This window comes from Phyllobates terribilis, unplaced genomic scaffold (genome assembly GCF_046119375.1).
Source record: "Phyllobates terribilis strain yellow unplaced genomic scaffold, ASM4611937v1 Scaffold_2__4_contigs__length_985480577, whole genome shotgun sequence".
NCBI lineage: Eukaryota > Metazoa > Chordata > Amphibia > Anura > Dendrobatidae > Phyllobates > Phyllobates terribilis.
In genome coordinates, this window is record NW_027362762.1 from 934280813 (window position 1) to 934298894 (window position 18082).

Sequence of the window (18082 nt, forward strand, 5' to 3'; positions counted from 1 at the left end):
ACTAGGTCCCATGACGTCAATATAAAAAGGAAATAGAACTCGCCAGATTTTTATGGTATAGTCCCACAAACTGGACCACAAAGGGGAGGGGCTTGTGCTAATTTGCATTTAAAGGGGTAATTTTGGGAGAAGCACCATGCGCAATAGAGGCAGCCATTTGTAGTCTCACCTGCTAGTGACAGAATCCAGGCGCAAAATATAGAATATCTATTGTAAAAAGCCCCAAAACATCAACATAATATTGGTAATGCGACACCATTTTGAAATTGAAAAATCGATATTGTAGGTCACAACGTGGACTCCAAAAGCAGCACACAGGACACAAGGTATTGCATACTTTATCTCATGGTCTTTCCAGGTTCACACAGACATCATACACATTCAAAATGAATTCATAAAAAGCTATTAGACTGCGAAGGTAAAAGTCATTTACATTAAATCAGATTGTAAGTACGATCAATAGCTAATAAACCAGTAAGGTAGAAAGTCCAAAGTTTTTGTTTCTTTTTAGTCTTATTTTGACTCTTGATCTCATGTTCCATACAACAGAATTAAAAAAACTAATCACCGCCGACTCGTTCTGCGAGTGCAGTCACACAGTTCACCGGGGAAAGGAAAAAAAAAAATCTAGAAACTAAATCTATGATAGAAAAAGAGTCAGCATCGAGTTCACATGCAAAATAATAGTAATAAAAAAAATTAAAAATGTTGTACTCTTCCTCCCAGCTTACAATGGACAGGTGTGCGCATACCAGCAAATATGTACAAAGGTAGGTTACGGTGAAGCCGCCTGCGCCTCTGCACGCGACGGGCCGACTAGCGACAAACCCTCACTATTCCATTAACGTAAAAGAATCGGAAAAGCAAGAAAAATAAAAAAGAGGCCTAAAAACCAGCAATCTCCCCCCGTAACAGTTGTTGTATAAGGCCCAACAGACTCTCCAAAACGCGAGGGCGCTGCCCGGCCTATTTAAAAAAAAAATGAAAAAAAATAAAAACAAGCCCAAAAAAATACACCGGTTTGGAAGAGCCGAGTGGTGTATAAATTACGGCCTCTTCCGCCGCTGTACCACACACTGAGTTCTCTCGTCCTCAGGTTACAAAAATTTCATGGAGTGAAATTGACGTCTGTCCTCAAAACGCGCCGGCCATCCTCTTCAGCTTAGGTGGATGGGCATGTAGTCTGGCCGCCTTGTCTGGATGATTTTTGGTTTGGGTTTGCTCATGCCGTCCTCGTCTTCTTCCACCTCTAGTTCGTTTTCAGGATCGCTTTCGCAGACGTGCACGACCACGCTGGGGGTGGTGTCTGTGGCAGCGTGGAGTTCATACTGCTCTCCTGTGAAGGAAAAGGTGAAACCGTCAATATTCATCAGGGGGCTAACAAAAGGGTTATAATATAGAATAGTCTAAACCTACGCCGGGGTCCAAGATTCGCAACACAGTTAAAAGGGGGTATTCCAATTTGGAAAACACATACCTTTTGGACCAGTCCCCTGACAATCAGCTAATCCTGGTTTTAAAAATATTCTATCGTTTTGTGTATACAGCTCCTATGCAGATCTATGTGTCTGAATATTTACAGACTAAAATGAAACCATGTGTACTCTCATCTGTCCCCCTACTTATAGCTATAGTACTCAATATAGGTTATTAAAAATTAGGGGCAGATAAAAGAAAGTAACCCAAGCAGAGGATCAGACTAAAAAAAGGGGTTGTCTGCTTTCCACAACCCTTATGTTAGAAGGATCTCTTGATAAGTTGATCACAATGTCTCTCCCCTGTTGAGCTCTCCACCAACCAAGATGATCACAATGTCTCTGCCCTGCTGAGCTCTCCACCAACCAAGATGATCACAATGTCTCTACCCTGCTGAGCTCTCAACCAACCAAGATGATCACAATGTCTCTACCCTGCTGAGCTCTCCACCAACCAAGATGATCACAATGTCTCTCCCCTGCTGAGCTCTCCACCAACCAAGATGATCACAATGTCTCTCCCCTGCTGAGCTCTCCACCAACCAAGATGATCACAATGTCTCTCCCCTGCTGAGCTCTCCACCAACCAAGATGATCACAATGTCTCTACCCTGCTGAGCTCTCCACCAACCAAGATGATCACAATGTCTCTACCCTGCTGAGCTCTCCACCATCCAAGATGATCACAATGTCTCTCCCCTGCTGAGCTCTCCACCAACCAAGATGATCACAATGTCTCTCCCCTGATGAGCTCTCCACCATCCAAGATGACCATAATGTCTTTACCCTGCTGAGCTCTCCACTAACCAAGATGATCACAATGTCTCTCCCCTGCTGAGCTCTCCACCAATCAAGATGATCACAATGTTCCTCCCCTGCTGAACTCTCCACCAAAAATATGTAATCTGCTAGGAAACTTGACAGTAAGGGCTCGATTTATTATTGGAGTTGCGCCTGTATTCTGTTTGTGTCTTTTGTACCGTTGTTTTTAAATTTTTGTTTGCAACAAAAGCATCTTTCAATTTTTGGCTTTTTAAAGTCTGTTTTTATAGGTGTTCACCTTTTCTTTTTTTTTTGTTTGCCACTGTTGAAGGAGTTTTGGGCTTCCAGATGTTTTCACCGGATTAATTATTTGCAACTTTTTCAAAAAGTTGGTCAACTTGTCTCAAATGTACTCCAATCGTAAACTTTCTTTTGCAATTTTTGTGACATTTTTCAAAACGTATGACTTTCTGCACTAAAAAGTCGCAAAAATTTTCAGGAAAAAGAAAAAAAGATATATTGCTTTTTTTTTGTGCATAATTCATGAACTGTGTGCTCCGTGTTGATGAGTTTTGCTCAAAAACCCTCCGTGAACAACACGAAATTAAAAGAGAAAAAAAAAAAAGGGACTTAAATCCTGCAAATGATGAATAGGGCCTTAAGTGACCGAAATCTCAGCAGCGCCACCATAAGGGAAACTAAGTATTACACTGTGCACATTCAGTACGGGTTGTCCAGAGCGAGAGACGCTTTAGGTAACCGCTTTCCACGAGGAGATGAGGATCCAAAAAGATGCTGCCTTTGTCTGTACATAGTGAATCAAATGTACTGTGCCAAGTACTGCTCATACAAGGAGGGGCCCACCGGCTAATTCTCCTGTGGGCCAGTCCGAGACTGGGTATTATACTGCCTGACGCTAGTGGTTGTCACTTGGCACATATCAGAGGCCAATAAATGTATATTATAATATGATATATATACACTGTGTGCAGAATTATTAGGCAAATGAGTATTTTGATCACATGATACTTTTTATACATGTTGTCCTAATCCAAGCTGCATAGGCTTGAGAGCCAACTACCAATTAAGTAAATCTGGTGATGTGCATCTCTGTAATGAGGAGGGGTGTAGTCTAATGACATCAACACCCTATATAAGGTGTGCTTAATTATTAGGCAACTTCCTTTCCTTTGGCAAAATGGGTCAGAAGACAGTTTTGACAGGCTTTGAAAAGTCCAAAATTGTGAGATGTCTTGCAGAGGGAGGCAGCAGTCTTGAAATTTCCAAACTTTTGAAGCGTGATCACTGAACAATCAAGCGTTTCATGGCAAATAGACAACAGGGTCGCAAGAAGCGTGTTGGCCAAAAAAGGCGCAAAATAACTGCCCATGAATTGAGGAAAATCAAGCGTGAAGCTGCCAAGATGCCATTCGCCACCAGTTTTGCCATATTTCAGAGCTGCAACGTTACTGGAGTATCAAAAAGCACAAGGTGTGCGATACTCAGGGACATGGCCAAGGTAAGGAAGGCTGAAAACGACCACCTATGAACAAGAAACATAAGATAAAACGTCAAGAATGGGCCAAGAAATATCTTAAGACTGATTTTTCAAAGGTTTTATGGACTGATGAAATGAGAGTGACTCTTGATGGGCCAGATGGATGGGCCAGATGCTGGATCAGTAAAGGGCAGAGAGCGCCACTCCAACTCAGATGCCAGCAAGGTGGAGGTGGGGTACTGGTATGGGCTGGTATTATCATAGATGAACTTGTGGGACCTTTTCGGGTTGAGGATGGAGTGAAGCTCAACTCCCAGACCTACTGCCAGTTTCTGGAAGACAACTTCTTCAAGCAGTGGTACAGGAAGAAGTCGGTATCGTTCAAGAAAAACATGATTTTCATGCAGGACAATGCTCCATCACATGCATCCAACTGCTCCACAGCGTGGCTGGTCAGTAAAGGTCTAAAAGAAGAAAAAATAATGACATGGCCCCCTTGTTCACCTGATCTGAACCCCATAGAGAACCTGTGGTTCATCATAAAATGTGAGATCTACAGGGAGGGAAAACAGTACACCTCTGGGAACAGTGTCTGGGAGGCTGTGATGGCTGCTGCACACAATGTTGATCAAAAACAGATCAAGCAACTGACAGAATCTATGGATGGAAGGCAGCTTAGTGTCATCATAAAGAAAGGTGGCTATATTGATCACTATTTTTTTGGGTTTTTGTATGTCAGAAGTTTATTTCTAAATTTTATGCACTGATATTGGTTTACCTGGTGAAAATAAACAAGTGAGCTGGGATTATATTTGGGTTTTATTACGTTGCCTAATAATTTTACACAGTAATAGTTACCTGCACAAACAGATATCCTCCTAAGATAGCCAAATCTAAAAAAAAAAAACACTCCAACTTCCAAAAATATTAAGCTTGGATATTTATGAGTCTTTTGGGTTGATTGAGAACATAGTTGTTGATCAATAATAAAAATAATCCTCTAAAATACAACTTGCCTAATAATTCTGCACACAGTGTAGACCCATGTACATTTTCCCACATTAGTTAGAGGATGAGGCGATATTTGCCAGTGAAGTCCTGGGATATTTTTCCCCCTTAGCCTAATGCAGGAAAAATGTGCTGCATAGAAAAATAACAGAGTGATTTTGTCTGGAAAGAATGGAAACTTGGCCTCGTGCACGTTGTATAACCAGCAGCTATTTCTGGACAGCTCCGAGGAAACCTCCTCTGTCAATAATGACCACTCTGTAAAGTCACGGCCTGGGCTAGGTCTGCAGCGCTGAGGGCTTCTTACTGCTATCTGGCATGAACGAAGCAAAGTGGGGAAGCATACTGATGTAGCAGAGCTGTATCCACTTGACATGTGCACTTATGTTCACTTCTTCATAGGGAGAAGGTAAACCTACCGCACGGAGTCACCAAAAATGTTTCGCACCAGCCAATAAACCTCAGGAGGTCTCTGGCTTATTACTCAATGTATATGCACATGAAGCAGCTCCTACCTGGACCGAGTTTGGAGATGGCGTATAGAAGATCATAGTTAATAACCGGGGTGGAGTCATCGGCCTGTTTCCAGCCCACCGGAGGGGAAGCGGGAGGGGAGATGAGGAACTGTTTCTCTGGGTTTGGTGGCGCCAGGTGTGAACTTCCGATGTGCAATGTCTGCAAAAGAAACACATGCAGTGCATTAATAAAAGGACAGGTCAACTTCACACAGACTGCTCATTGGAATGTGTCTAGGGTAGTCCATCTTTCCAGAATTATTTTTTTTTACTTACATTTCTGTATTTTGGGTTAAAAATAATTATTGCAATTGGGCTTCATTAAAAATATTGCCTTCCATAGCTTTGAGTTGTACTGTCTATTGCTGTCTGCAGAATGAGTTAAAGGGGCTGTACATTACTCTGACAACCCCTTCTCAATTACTATATTCCTCCATGAAAAAATAAAAACCCTTCCAGAGCAGGCATCGTTTCAGTGATGCAGAGTCTTCTGGGGTTCACGTGTCGCTATTATGTCACGCGAGCCCCTGAAGACCAAGCGCTGACATTGCTGGATCGGAATCGCTGTTTTTTTTATTTCACATGGAGGAAGTAGTGGACAACCCCTTTAACTAAGTATTAGTCAGTCACTATGAAGGTCAGATGGGTGAGCCTGTAACTCTTTTATCTGTCTTTTTCGGAGAGACTCTCAGCTGATTTACAGACCACAGACATCAAGGTTGAATGTGCAAAGAAACAAAGAGTCTAAAATAAAAACGGAGCAACATTTCTAATTAAGTCAAATTGCAAACATGATTTTAAGCCCCAAATACTTGCATTTATGTAACCATCTCATAATTCAGAAATGAAGTGCTAATGTAAAATTGGAGTTAAGCTTCTCTCATACAAAGCATGAGAGTATAGATACTAACAATTCAGTTTATACATTGAACTCAATGATAAAACAGTATGCAGTGAGCTCCCTCTAGTGGTGGAAGCAGACAGACAGAATTGTAACACTATGTCTATGCAGGGTATTCGCTTATAGCTCACACTTTATAATGGCGGCTCAGACAGACCTGTGCGAAGTACAGCTTGATCTCCTTCCCTAGGAATTCTGTCTTGTGAAGCTGGATTCTGGCCTCTGCCGCTGACAGCGGGTTACTGAAGTTGATCCTCACCCTCTTGAAACTCTTAAAGTACTGAAAGGTGGCGTCTTTATCGTACGCTCTGAACAGAGACTCGAACTTGGTCTGAAAGAGAGGAAATAAAACGTGACCACTAAACGTTATATTTCAAGTACACACGATACAAACAATTCAAAATAACCAGAAGACCCCAGTCCAGAGCCTCTCATCTACCCAAATCAGATCTCATGCTTTGCACTGATGAGGGGCAACACCCTGAAACACCGTGTCTGCAAATTGAGATTCTGGTTTCACTTTTATCCTAAGTCGTGTGGCATGACTCTACAAAGAGTTGATATTGATTTTTAAGATCGCCGCTTCCAATAGTTGGTGCTAAGGTTCTAGTCCTCTTCCTCTCTGAAGAGACAATTTGCATATTTAATTTCCCAGAAGAGCATACATGGCTTATAAGTCTCACTCTGGCATGCCAGGCTTGGCTTGTCACCCTCCACAAGGAGAAACGTTACCCCTCAAACCCACATTACCAGAAGAAAATATATTTATAAAGCTCATAAACATTTGCAATCCTTTTAATTTTTTTGTTCTTATTTTGGTCTACAGCATCTAAAAAAGGTAAATTGTGAATAATCTCGATTAACCATATCCTACTGCTTGCTTGTGTCTCCATTGCAGACTGCAAAAGAAAGTCCAATCTGATTCTTCAGTCATGCTGCCTTCTGAATATCTCCTGACATGCTGACATGCACTGAATATATATTGGTTTTGTCCTAGATTTGTCACAAAAAAAATCCGGTGTAACCCATGTATCATTTCACATCTGAGGACTACTGTATAATACACTGCCTCTACTGGATGCACAGTCTTGTTTAGGTCCCTCCAGAGGTGAATTATAGGGATAGTATCTTATTTTGTCCTTGAGTTTTTGCAAAAAAAAAAAAATCCAGCTTAACCCACACATCTTTTTACTTGAATCTGCATTACAATACACTGCCTCTAATGGCTGCACAGACTTGTTTAGATCTTTCCAGAGTTCAGCTATAAAGATATATATATTTTTTTACATAAAGCCATTGCAAAAAAGAAAAAAAATACTACATGACCCACACTTTTCAAAATGGCTATAACTTGGATTTACAGTACAATGCACTGTGTCTACTGGTTGCACAGACTTGTTTCTTCCACTACCCACTCATACAACTTGATGGATTTTTAACACAACAGATAAGGGTTAGGATGCAGAGTTTCAGCCTCCATTCGCTAGGATTTGCTCTTTGCCTGCGTCATATAAAATCCGCCATGTACGGAGCTTTTTCCATGAAGCAGGACCCTCGCTTGGCGACAATTTCTTGCAAGTCATAGGAGCCCCCTCTGCCCCGCGGAATAGAGAGCACGCTCAGCATTCTGTGTGGGGTGACAAATCAATGCCAGTCACCGCGCCGGCCGAAAAAAACAACACTGATTAGGAGCCGAAATGACTGCTCATTGACAAAGAGGCGATGACAAATCTCCTGTACGATAAATTAATACGTTTTCCACTGCCGCAGCTGTCACTTTCCTACTGAAAAGAGCAGCTGTCACTTTCCCCCGTGGAAAGAATGTCTCAACTAAAGAGCGTTAAATGCATCCAAATACGTCCTCCTAATTTCATTTTATGAGGCTCCTTGTAACTGATCGCGCTGCTCCTTGTAAGACCCCAGCTGGGGTGCAAAACACCGCTTCAGCTTCACAAAATGGCGGCTTTCATTTTGCCTAGGCCGATATCTAAAGAGGCATTAAACCTAAAGTCCTAAAGGTCAGACGCCGGGCTATTACAATAGTTGGTGTTAAAAAAAAAATCTGAAAGAAAATGGAAACTTTTTGGGCCTTTTATCAAACCTGGCATTGCTGCCTCTAGCAACCAATCAGAGAACAGCTTTCATTCTGTAAACGGCTTTGGTAAAATAAAAGCTGCGCTGTAATTGGTTGCTATGGGCTACAAAGACTGTTTTGATAAATCTCTGGGACTAAGATGGCGGCCGATGGCTGATGTCTAAAGCAACATTAAACCTAAAGTCCTAAATGTCGGACACTTAGTCGATGATAAAAAAAAAAAAAAAAATGAAAAGAAAAATGGAAACTTTTTGGGCCTTTTATCAAACCTGCCTTTGCTCTCCATAGCAACCAATCAGAGCACAGCTTTCATTCTGTAAACAGCTCTGGTAAAATAAAAGCTAAGTTATGAATGGTTGCTATGGGCTACAAAGACTGTTTTGATAAATCTGTGGCACTAAGATGGCAGCAGTGATTAGCAATGTCAACAATTTCACAGAGAAATAAACATAAGAAGCTTGTCACAGTATTAGAAATCTACACTTAAACAGATCTGTAGATCCCCAATTCACCAGGTAGAGGCCAAAAAGACCCTCCAAAGTCATGGTTGCAGATTTTTGGGGGCTGTAAAGAATAGTGAGGCAGATTAGCACTAATTTGGGATAATGCACCCATTACAAATGTATTTTATGTAGCACCTGAAATAAAAGATGGACGCCACTTAAAGGCATCTGTTAAACAAGGTTACTATCAATATGTCCTCCTCATGGAAACCGGAAGGGAAATTATTAGAGCACGGTGTAACCAGCCTAGGGCTTTGTTCACACGTAAATTTTTACAGGTGGACAAAACAGACAAGTTTTTCTAGCAGAAATGGTTCAGGAAATCCTTCATTTTTGGGGAGTTTTTTGAAACATTTTTGACCTCGTTTTTTCTTCAGCCTTTTGACTTGATGCATCAAGTGTGGAGTGGATTCTCCAGGAAGAATCTGCCTTACTCTGATGTGTCAAGGTTCATGATTTACGGACCGACTGCGGGCCTCTCTCCCTAAACTCAACAACCTCATGGGCGTAAGAGGTACATGAGGCTGTCAGATTGGGGTCAGGAAACCCGCGGTCGGTCCAGGCATCGCAGTCCGTACTCGGACAGCGCAACATGGATGTGTGAATGCGGCATAAGAGAAGTGACAAGCCACAAAAAACCCACAAACCCTATTCCATTCATTTCCTACCTATTTTGCTGTTCATAGGAGTTGAATTTTAAGCATTTTGAAGTAATTTTTGAAGTGGTTTTTGGAGAGTATCTATTTAAAAAAAAAAAACTCATTGCGTGAACACAGATCTACAGATGGTGTGAACGTTTCATCACAGCAAAGTCATGGCCTCTGATTTTTATGGAAGCAACCGTTGCAGTCCCAGATCTGTCACCCGACAGACTCCTTTGATTTACAATAGGGTCCATCAAATTATATCATGGTGTCTGTCATTTTGCTAATTCTTCCCATCAAATTTGCTAAAAAAAAAAAGTGTTACTCTGCTGTACCCCCTACATGTTAGATACTAATTATGGATCCCTGTTATCTTTTAACAGGGTCTTTTAGTTTCTGTTGAAGTGATGAAGTTTCTAGTACAGAAAAAGAGATTCCTAGGGATGAGTGGACCCGAACTTAAACGTTCGGCGTTCATACAGGACAGTTGCTGTCCGGTGCTAAACGCCGAACACGCACTTTCCCCGGAAATCCATTGCAATCTTCGGAGTTCCGTGCGGAAGTGAGAGAGAGAGATTTTCTGTTTTTAGTCCGGGTCCCCGTTGTTTTCAATGGTGTTTGGGTTCTGATTCAAGTTCGGGTAAAGTTCTGGTACCCGAACCAAACTTTTGAATAAAGTTTAAAGGGTACCAGAACCCAAACTTCCACGAGTCCGCTCATCCCTAGAGATTACCAATGTCTATTTATCCATTCATCGCATATCTATCCAACAAATCTACTCAACCTGCAATTACAAGTAAGGTCGTATACAATTGGGCCTAAATCATACTCATATTGTGGCCCCCTCTGAATGTGGGACCACACAAGCAGCGAATTAAGAACTATTGACTATGACTGCCATATTACACACAGGATCGCTAAATGAGATGGATAATGCTGACAGGAGTAACTAACTGTACAAGTCACTAAATAACTTGTTGGCCCATGTGCATGTCCTCAGTATCGTGCACTTCTATGCATCGACCAGTAGGGGGCAGTCAGTCTTCACATACTTTGCATTCCTTTGTACATACTTATAATCAGTTCTGACTTCGCTTTTTGGCCGCCCTATAACAATGGAATTGTTCAGAGAACGGAATGCTTACAAAAATCCACACCTCGGTTTGTGCACCATCGGACTTTTTGTCTATAAATAGTGTCTGTGTAGCATCTGAAGAGCCCCCTACCCTATTAAAAATATACAGATCTTAATATACAGTATATATTATGGCAGTTAGGTATTATGCGAGGTTTAACTTCTCATCAAGGTCAATTTATAATCATAGAAACAAAAAAGTGGACTGATTATTTGGGCATTAGCGCAGTGCCCTTATGCTCCTTTGGACACAAAGAGTGATGCAAAAAACTTAAGTTACCGTAAAATATTACTCAAAAAAAATGCAAGTTTTGCAAAAAAAAAATAAAAATAATAAGTTTTGAATTCTTTACCATTTTTCAAGTTTTTTGCTTGCTGTCGGTGAATATATTCTTGGTGCAAGAGAGCTCACTTCTAATGAGCTGCGGATGTGCCAGATATGACGAGGCATAACTGACGACCATCCGGCATAATTGGGAATATGGACACGGGTCTTCCTCATGCGACCACCCCTTTAATGACTGGACATGACATATTCTGAGAGATTTGTCCCTTTTGCCTGCGTAGTAGCGGGTGTATAACTGGTACCTAATCCTGTGTTTGTCCGAGCGAAAGTCCCATAACCTACTTGTACCTGCACTACTGTAAAATCCAAAAATTGCTTTAGCTGAACCAAACAGATTTGGGAGAATAAAAAAAAACAAACTGGATTACCAGACAAGCCATAGAGAAGTAGATAAAACGTAAAAATCTAAAACGATTTTCCGGGAAGACAACCTAAAATAAGGATGGTGACCTCCTTGCCGCTGGTGTCCACAAAGGACATCATCAGAAACCACCGGACCCAAAAGTCAAGACGCAAGATGAAGAGCTGGTAATCCATTGCGAAAGTGCCAAATTAAAGGACTTTTACTGCTCATTTCAATTAACAAAAAAAAAAACACAATTGTAAGAAAATATGATTAATTCTGGATGATTAATTTCAAAGAAGCAGTGAGGTCAGCCATATAACGAAGGCCCACTGGGCCAAGAGCAAGCGGACGGTGCATCCTTGGCAAGAAAAAAAAACAATTTAGCCTACAACTGGGACCAATGAATGAAGAAGCGGAGTTCTACAAGTCAGATGCAGCAGAGCTAGGTTTGTTACCCAAGTTTGTCACGTCACGTGACCTACTGCGATGCGACTAGTTACTTAGTGGGGTTTAATGAACCGGAGAGGAACAAAAGTTCAAAGATTCAGCACTGCTACATCTAAATATGCAAGAATTACTATACCAGAAAGATTAAGAAAAGCTAAATAATTAACAATAATCTAAAAAAAATATTAAAATAATAATCTAAGAGAGAAATAAATAATATTTCCCCTTACCCGGACATCGCTCTGATAGAAGATGTCGTTTTCAGCCACACAGGCCACCAAGGAAGCAAAACTGTAGTTAAAGTTTCTGAAATGCATCTTGAGTGTTAGCTGAGGGCAGATGACTATGAAGTTTCAAGACCAGAGCAGGACACTTAAAGAAGCAGAGCCTACACTAATCTGTGTTTATAAGGCAGCGGCTACAACTAACTCCTCCCAGCCAAACTCTACAGATTGGGTCCTATGGGGCAGCAAATTCCTGAGTCAAGTCCTGTTCCAAGTAACTGGGAAGAAGGACCCGGCAGAACTAGCTGGGAAGGGGGGTGACGTCAGCATTAGTCACTTTCCCTATGCTAATTAACTTCTTTTTTTTCTGCTTTGCAGGATGGAAAAACAGCTGAGGTTTGCATAGCAGTTCCTTTATCAGGACCTCTGTCTACATAGTTTCCACAGCTAGTAATTCCATTCAACACTCAGGCTACATGCTCTCTCCACTTCAGCCTGTCTTAAGATGGAAAATGTTAATGCATGCAGTCGGGCTGGACACATGGGCATTATCTGAGAGAAGAGAAGAAAAAAAAACAAAAACACAGTGCTGTTAGTAAATTAGGAGGCGTAACAATGTAACCGAGCCAGAGGACGGAAATGGAGGAGTTCTGGGTATTAACTGCTTGTGAAACTTCAAGAGATTATCCACTATTGAACATAATTTTACAGTTTAGATATAAATGTAATCTACATAGAAAGGATAGTCACTGTACACACATTACAATTACTGTATTATACTCCAGAGCTGCACTCACTATTCTGCTGGTGCAGTCACTGTGTACATACATTACATTACTGATCCTGTACTGATCCTGAGTTACATCCTGTATTATACTCCAGAGCTGCACTCACTATTCTGCTGGTGCAGTCACTGTGTACATACATTACATTACTGATCCTGTAGTGATCCCGAGTTACATCCTGTATTATACTCCAGAGCTGCACTCACTATTCTGCTGGTGCAGTCACTGTGTACATACATTACATTACTGATCCTGTAGTGATCCCGAGTTACATCCTGTATTATACTCCAGAGCTGCACTCACTATTCTGCTGGTGCAGTCACTGTGTACATACATTACATTACTGATCCTGTACTGATCCTGAGTTACATCCTGTATTATACTCCAGAGCTGCACTCACTATTCTGCTGGTGCAGTCACTGTGTACATACATTACATTACTGATCCTGTACTGATCCCGAGTTACATCCTGTATTATACTCCAGAGCTGCACTCACTATTCTGCTGGTGCAGTCACTGTGTACATACATTACATTACTGATCCTGTACTGATCCTGAGTTGCATTCTGTATTATACCCCAGAGCTGTACTCACTATTCTGCTGGTGCAGTCACTATGTACATATATTACTTATCCTGTACGGATACTGAATGATATCCTGTATTATTCGGACCGTGAGCTGCACCCATGGCTTGTACTGTTCGGACCCTGATCTATGTGTGCAGCTCCTTTAAGTACAGCTTGTTAAGTGCACAATAGAAATGTACCAGAAGTGAACAGGAGATAAGAGCAATCACCTATTACTAACTGCACCTCCTATTTTTCCACAACTACTCCCATTATCAGGCTTGTATCTCCTCTTACAGTTATTGCTCCACTAATCCTCACTCTCCTTCCCTATTCTCAAACCCCATCACCCAATAAACAAATATTTCTCTCTCCTTCCCTCTTACCCCCCACTTGACCTCAGCTTCTGTCCTGCTCCCAAACATTAGATCCCTCCTTTTAAATAACACAAAACAAGCTGTGCGCTCTCCTTCCCTGACCTCCTCCTCCTTGATTGTGATATATCTCCCAATCCTGGTCCTCCTCAGCTACTACCCTCCATTATTTTTCCTTCACATCACTCCGCAGATACTAGAAATCCAAACAAACTTTCTAAATCCCATTTGCTTGACCCCGCTGCAAGGCTCCCTCTCTCTGGAGCAGTTCCATCTTTAATAAACCCCATGTCAGTCATTCACAACCTCTTTTCTTCTCGCAATCTATACTTATTGGGCCTCCTGGAAATATGGCCAACAACCTCTGACACAGCCTCCCCTGCAGCTCTGTGTTACGGTGGCCTTCACTTCACCCACACTCCTCATCCTGGCAATAAACAGGGTGGAGTATTTGGCCTTCTCCTTTCTAACTTCTCCTTCAACCCAATCTCACCTCTATCCTCCATTACCATTCCTTCTTTTGAGGTGCACTTTGTTCGTATTCACTCTCACGCCAACCTCTAAGTGGTGGTCATATACCGACCTCTAGGCCCTGCCACCACCTTTAATGACCACTTCATCTCTGCTCACATTCCCATCATCATCATGGACGAATTCAATATTTTTGACAACAACCAGTAAGCAGCTTCCAAACGAGTCACTTGCTTCATCCTTTGGTCATATGCAATGTTCCTCCACAACCATCCACACAGAGACATACACTAGACCTCATCTTCACCAGCCTCTGTTCTCTTACTTCACAACCTCACCTGCACTCTTATCTGACCACAATCTACTCACATTCTCCTGTTATCTTCACCTGCCAAACCTGCCTTCCCAAGTCCAGCAGTTATCACACCCCTGCAGAAACCTCTCACACCTAGACACACACACTCATTTTCTACCACTCTCCACCATATCTTCACTCCATGACACTGATGGTACCACTGCTGCGGCAAGTGTCAAAGGTTGCGGAGCGGCACTGGAAGAACACGCACTTACAGGAAGACACATTCAAACAAGCAATTCCCACATTCAAGTCAGTCTTCACCTGTGCTAAACAGGATGACGTCACAACTCTCATATCTTCTTCATCGTATACCTCCAAACAGTTATTCAACACTTTAAAATTTCTCCTCGGTCCACCATTGACCACTCTAACCTCCCCAATTTCTGCAGAAGACTGCCGCACATTTCAAAAATAAGATCGACCAAATCAGACAAGTCTTTACTGTTCAACCACCACAACCCCTCCATATAACGCCCTTCCTCCCCACTATCACTAAAGAAAAACGTCCTGATCTTCTCTCCAAAATCATACCTCACCACATTTGGCGATTGACCCCATCCCTTCCCACCTCTCACCCATCCTCACCACCCTGCTTATCCATGACATAACCCATCTCTTCAACTTATCATTAACCTTTGGGGTCTTCTCTTCCGCTTTTAACACACAACAATCACATCTATCCAGAAGAAGCCATCTTTGGATCCAACCACAATGTCCAGCAACAGCCCCATCTCACTTCTCCACTTCAAAACTCCTCAAACAGCATGTCCACATTGAACTCTCCTCATACTGCTCATCCAGCTCACTCTTCCGACAACCTACAATCTGTCCTAACCAAAATTACTAATGCCTTACTAACCACCAAAGCTAACAGACAATATTCAATGTTACGTCCCCTAGAGCCTAAAGTATATGTAGCACCCCGAGGGCTCGGTTGCTACAGAGGTATTGCATCTCAGCCAGACGTGCGATATCTCACTTCCAGGTAAGGATGGAGTGTGGATCAGGACCCCGACACCTGCATGCATTACACCATATTTCCGGGGGACAGGGCGACCGATATGCTCCAAGCAGAGCATGACAGTCCCTGTCCCTGGCTGGAGTGGGGGGAGGGAACACCGAGGAAGGGGGAACCCTGTAGTGCATAGGAGGGAGAGGGCAGTTCCTGGGCGCACCTAGAGGGAGGTATAAAAGGTGGGCACCATCTTAGTTCTAAGAGAAGTCAGTGGGAAGTCAGTCCACTCAGTAGCTGGGAGCAGAGGTTCTGCACGAGCTCTGCTCCGCAGGCAGGCCGGAGAGGGCGCCCGGAGCCAGAAGGAAGGAAGAGGAGCGGAGGAAGCTCCAGGAACAAGGAACGAAGTGACCCCAGGGGTGTGGACCGGCGAGTCGCCACCGCACGCCCGAATCTACCTGCGTAGAAGGGTCAGGCCAAAGGGGGAGACCGGTCCCTGAAACTAGTGGAGGCGGGGAACTACCCTCAGCTAGAAACCAGAGGCTGTGACATTTCACGTGGCGCAGCCCCTCGCTACACCCGCTAGGAAGGTACCATATAGGGTCAGGGAAACTGGCGCCAAGGTTTACCAGAGAAGGCCCGAGGCAGCCGGACAGAAGCGAGGTCACTGGCGGGGTATGACAGGCCAGAGAAAGGACACACAACGGGGGTCCTGTGAAACGCTCCAAAGTTATCTGGGAGTAGGCCGAGCCCCTCACCTGGTGAGCACAGTGCGACGTGGGACGTTATGACCAGCTGTAGTAACGTGGATAAAGAACTGTGAGTAAAAACCCTGGACTGCATTACAGGACTCTGTGTCGTTACTGCTGCTCCCGCGCACCATCACCCTCAACATCCACACTTGCTGCCCTGAGGCTACACTCCTCCCGTGGGGAGTTATACTATCCCCTGCTGCACTCCCATCATCAGCCTCAGCGGTCTGCCCTGCAGCGGCGGTTCATTCTGACCGCAATCCACGGGTGGCGTAGTCGGACATTCAGCATATAGACCGCCATTTGAGTTGACCACCCTGAGCCACCGGACCGGGTCCCCGCCACACGAGGACTACAACCCCCAGCATCCGCAACGGGTCCGGTTCCGGGTATCCCCAGGGGGCGCGTCATATATAGCCTGCAATAACCCAGCTGTCATCTCACCACCACCAGAGCTGCTGGAATCCCGCCCCCCCTCCGACCTACTGCTTTATTCGCCATTACCCTGTAGACCAGGGGTCTCAAACACGCGGCTCGAGGGCCACATGCGGCCCCCGAGGCTCCGTTGTATGGCCCTTAGGTCCCCGAGATAATTGCGTCCAGTAAGCCAGGGACCGCTGACGTCAGCGCATCTTTTCAACTAAATGTGCATCCTCGCCAAGGGAGTGAGGTCAGAAGAGAAGATTTTTTTTCATGTGTATGTATAGAGCTGCAGAATGGGGGATATTGTTACAAGAAGGGGACAAGGATGGGAACATTACTATAAGATGAGACCATGATGGGGACATTACAATAGGATGGGACCAGGATGTGGACATTATTATAGAACGGGGATCATTATTGCAGGACAAGGGACATTATTACAGGCTGAGGGACATTATTACAAGCTTGGGGACATTATTATAGGCTGAGAGCCATTATTGAACGATAGGGGACCATTATTACAAGCTTGGGGATATTACTACAACACAGGGGACACTATTACATGATGGGGACATTACGACAGAACAAGCAACATTATTACAGGGTGAGGGACATTATTGCAGGACGGGGACATTATTGCAGGCTTGGGAATATTATTACAGGACAATGGACATTATTACAGGATTGGGGACATTATTATAGTACAGGGAACATTATTTCAGGATTGGATACATTATTACAGGATGGGGGCCAGAATTACTATATGGGGCTAATTGAAAACTATATTACTGTATGGGGCCGATTGGGGTTAAAAAAGAAAAGTTAAACATTTTAAAGAAAATTTAAAATAAGGAAATAAAAAAATAATGGAATAATGTGACATCAAAAATTCTGTTTTATGTAAAAATGTAAATAAAAAGGGAAGACCTATATCATGACCCATATGATAAACACCATTAAAATGAATAAAAAACAAGCCAAAAAAAAAAGATGATGATCAAAAAGTCATATAGAAAAATAATGGCATCACTGAAAACGTAATCTTCTCCCGCCCTTCATATTAAATTTTTTTATGTGCGGCCCATTTATCCAGCTGAGTTTGAGACCCCTGCTGTAGATTGTAAAACCTCCCCCATACCAGTCCGTCACTGTTTGTGCACTGTACTTTATATACCTATTTTGTATGTAAATCCTCTTAACATGTCCAGCACTATGGAATGGTGCTTTAAAAATAAATAATATACTCCAGAGCTGCACTCACTATTCTGCTGGTAGAGTCACTGGGGACATACATTGCATACAGTACAGACCAAAGGTTTGGACACACCTTCTCATTTAAAGATTTTTCTGTATTTTCATGACCATGAAAATTGTACATTCACACTGAAGGCATCCAAACTATGAATTAACACATGTGGAATTATATACTTAACAAAAAAGTGTGAAACAACTGAAAATATGTCTTATATTCTAGGTTCTTCAAAGTAGCCACCTTTTGCTT

At 42.9% G+C, this 18082-nt stretch overlaps 1 protein-coding gene across 2 annotated transcripts in view; it reads right to left on the reverse strand.

The window, feature by feature from the left end:
- Positions 1–322: 322 nt before the first annotated feature.
- The window catches only part of RCAN1 (regulator of calcineurin 1), a 95879-nt gene continuing 78119 nt past the window's right edge, over positions 323–18082 (reverse strand). Inside the window, exons 1-4 of one of the 2 annotated variants that reach the window (XM_073668373.1) lie at positions 11906–12193; positions 6317–6490; positions 5259–5418; positions 323–1336 (exon numbers count right to left, since the gene is read on the reverse strand). In XM_073668373.1, coding sequence (XP_073524474.1) covers positions 1158–1336; positions 5259–5418; positions 6317–6490; positions 11906–11992 — 600 coding nt within the window. In that variant the 5' untranslated portion in view covers positions 11993–12193 and the 3' untranslated portion in view covers positions 323–1157. Of the gene's footprint in view, positions 1337–5258; positions 5419–6316; positions 6491–11905; positions 12194–18082 lie in introns of those variants that run through there. The other variant, XM_073668372.1, reaches the window with a different exon arrangement.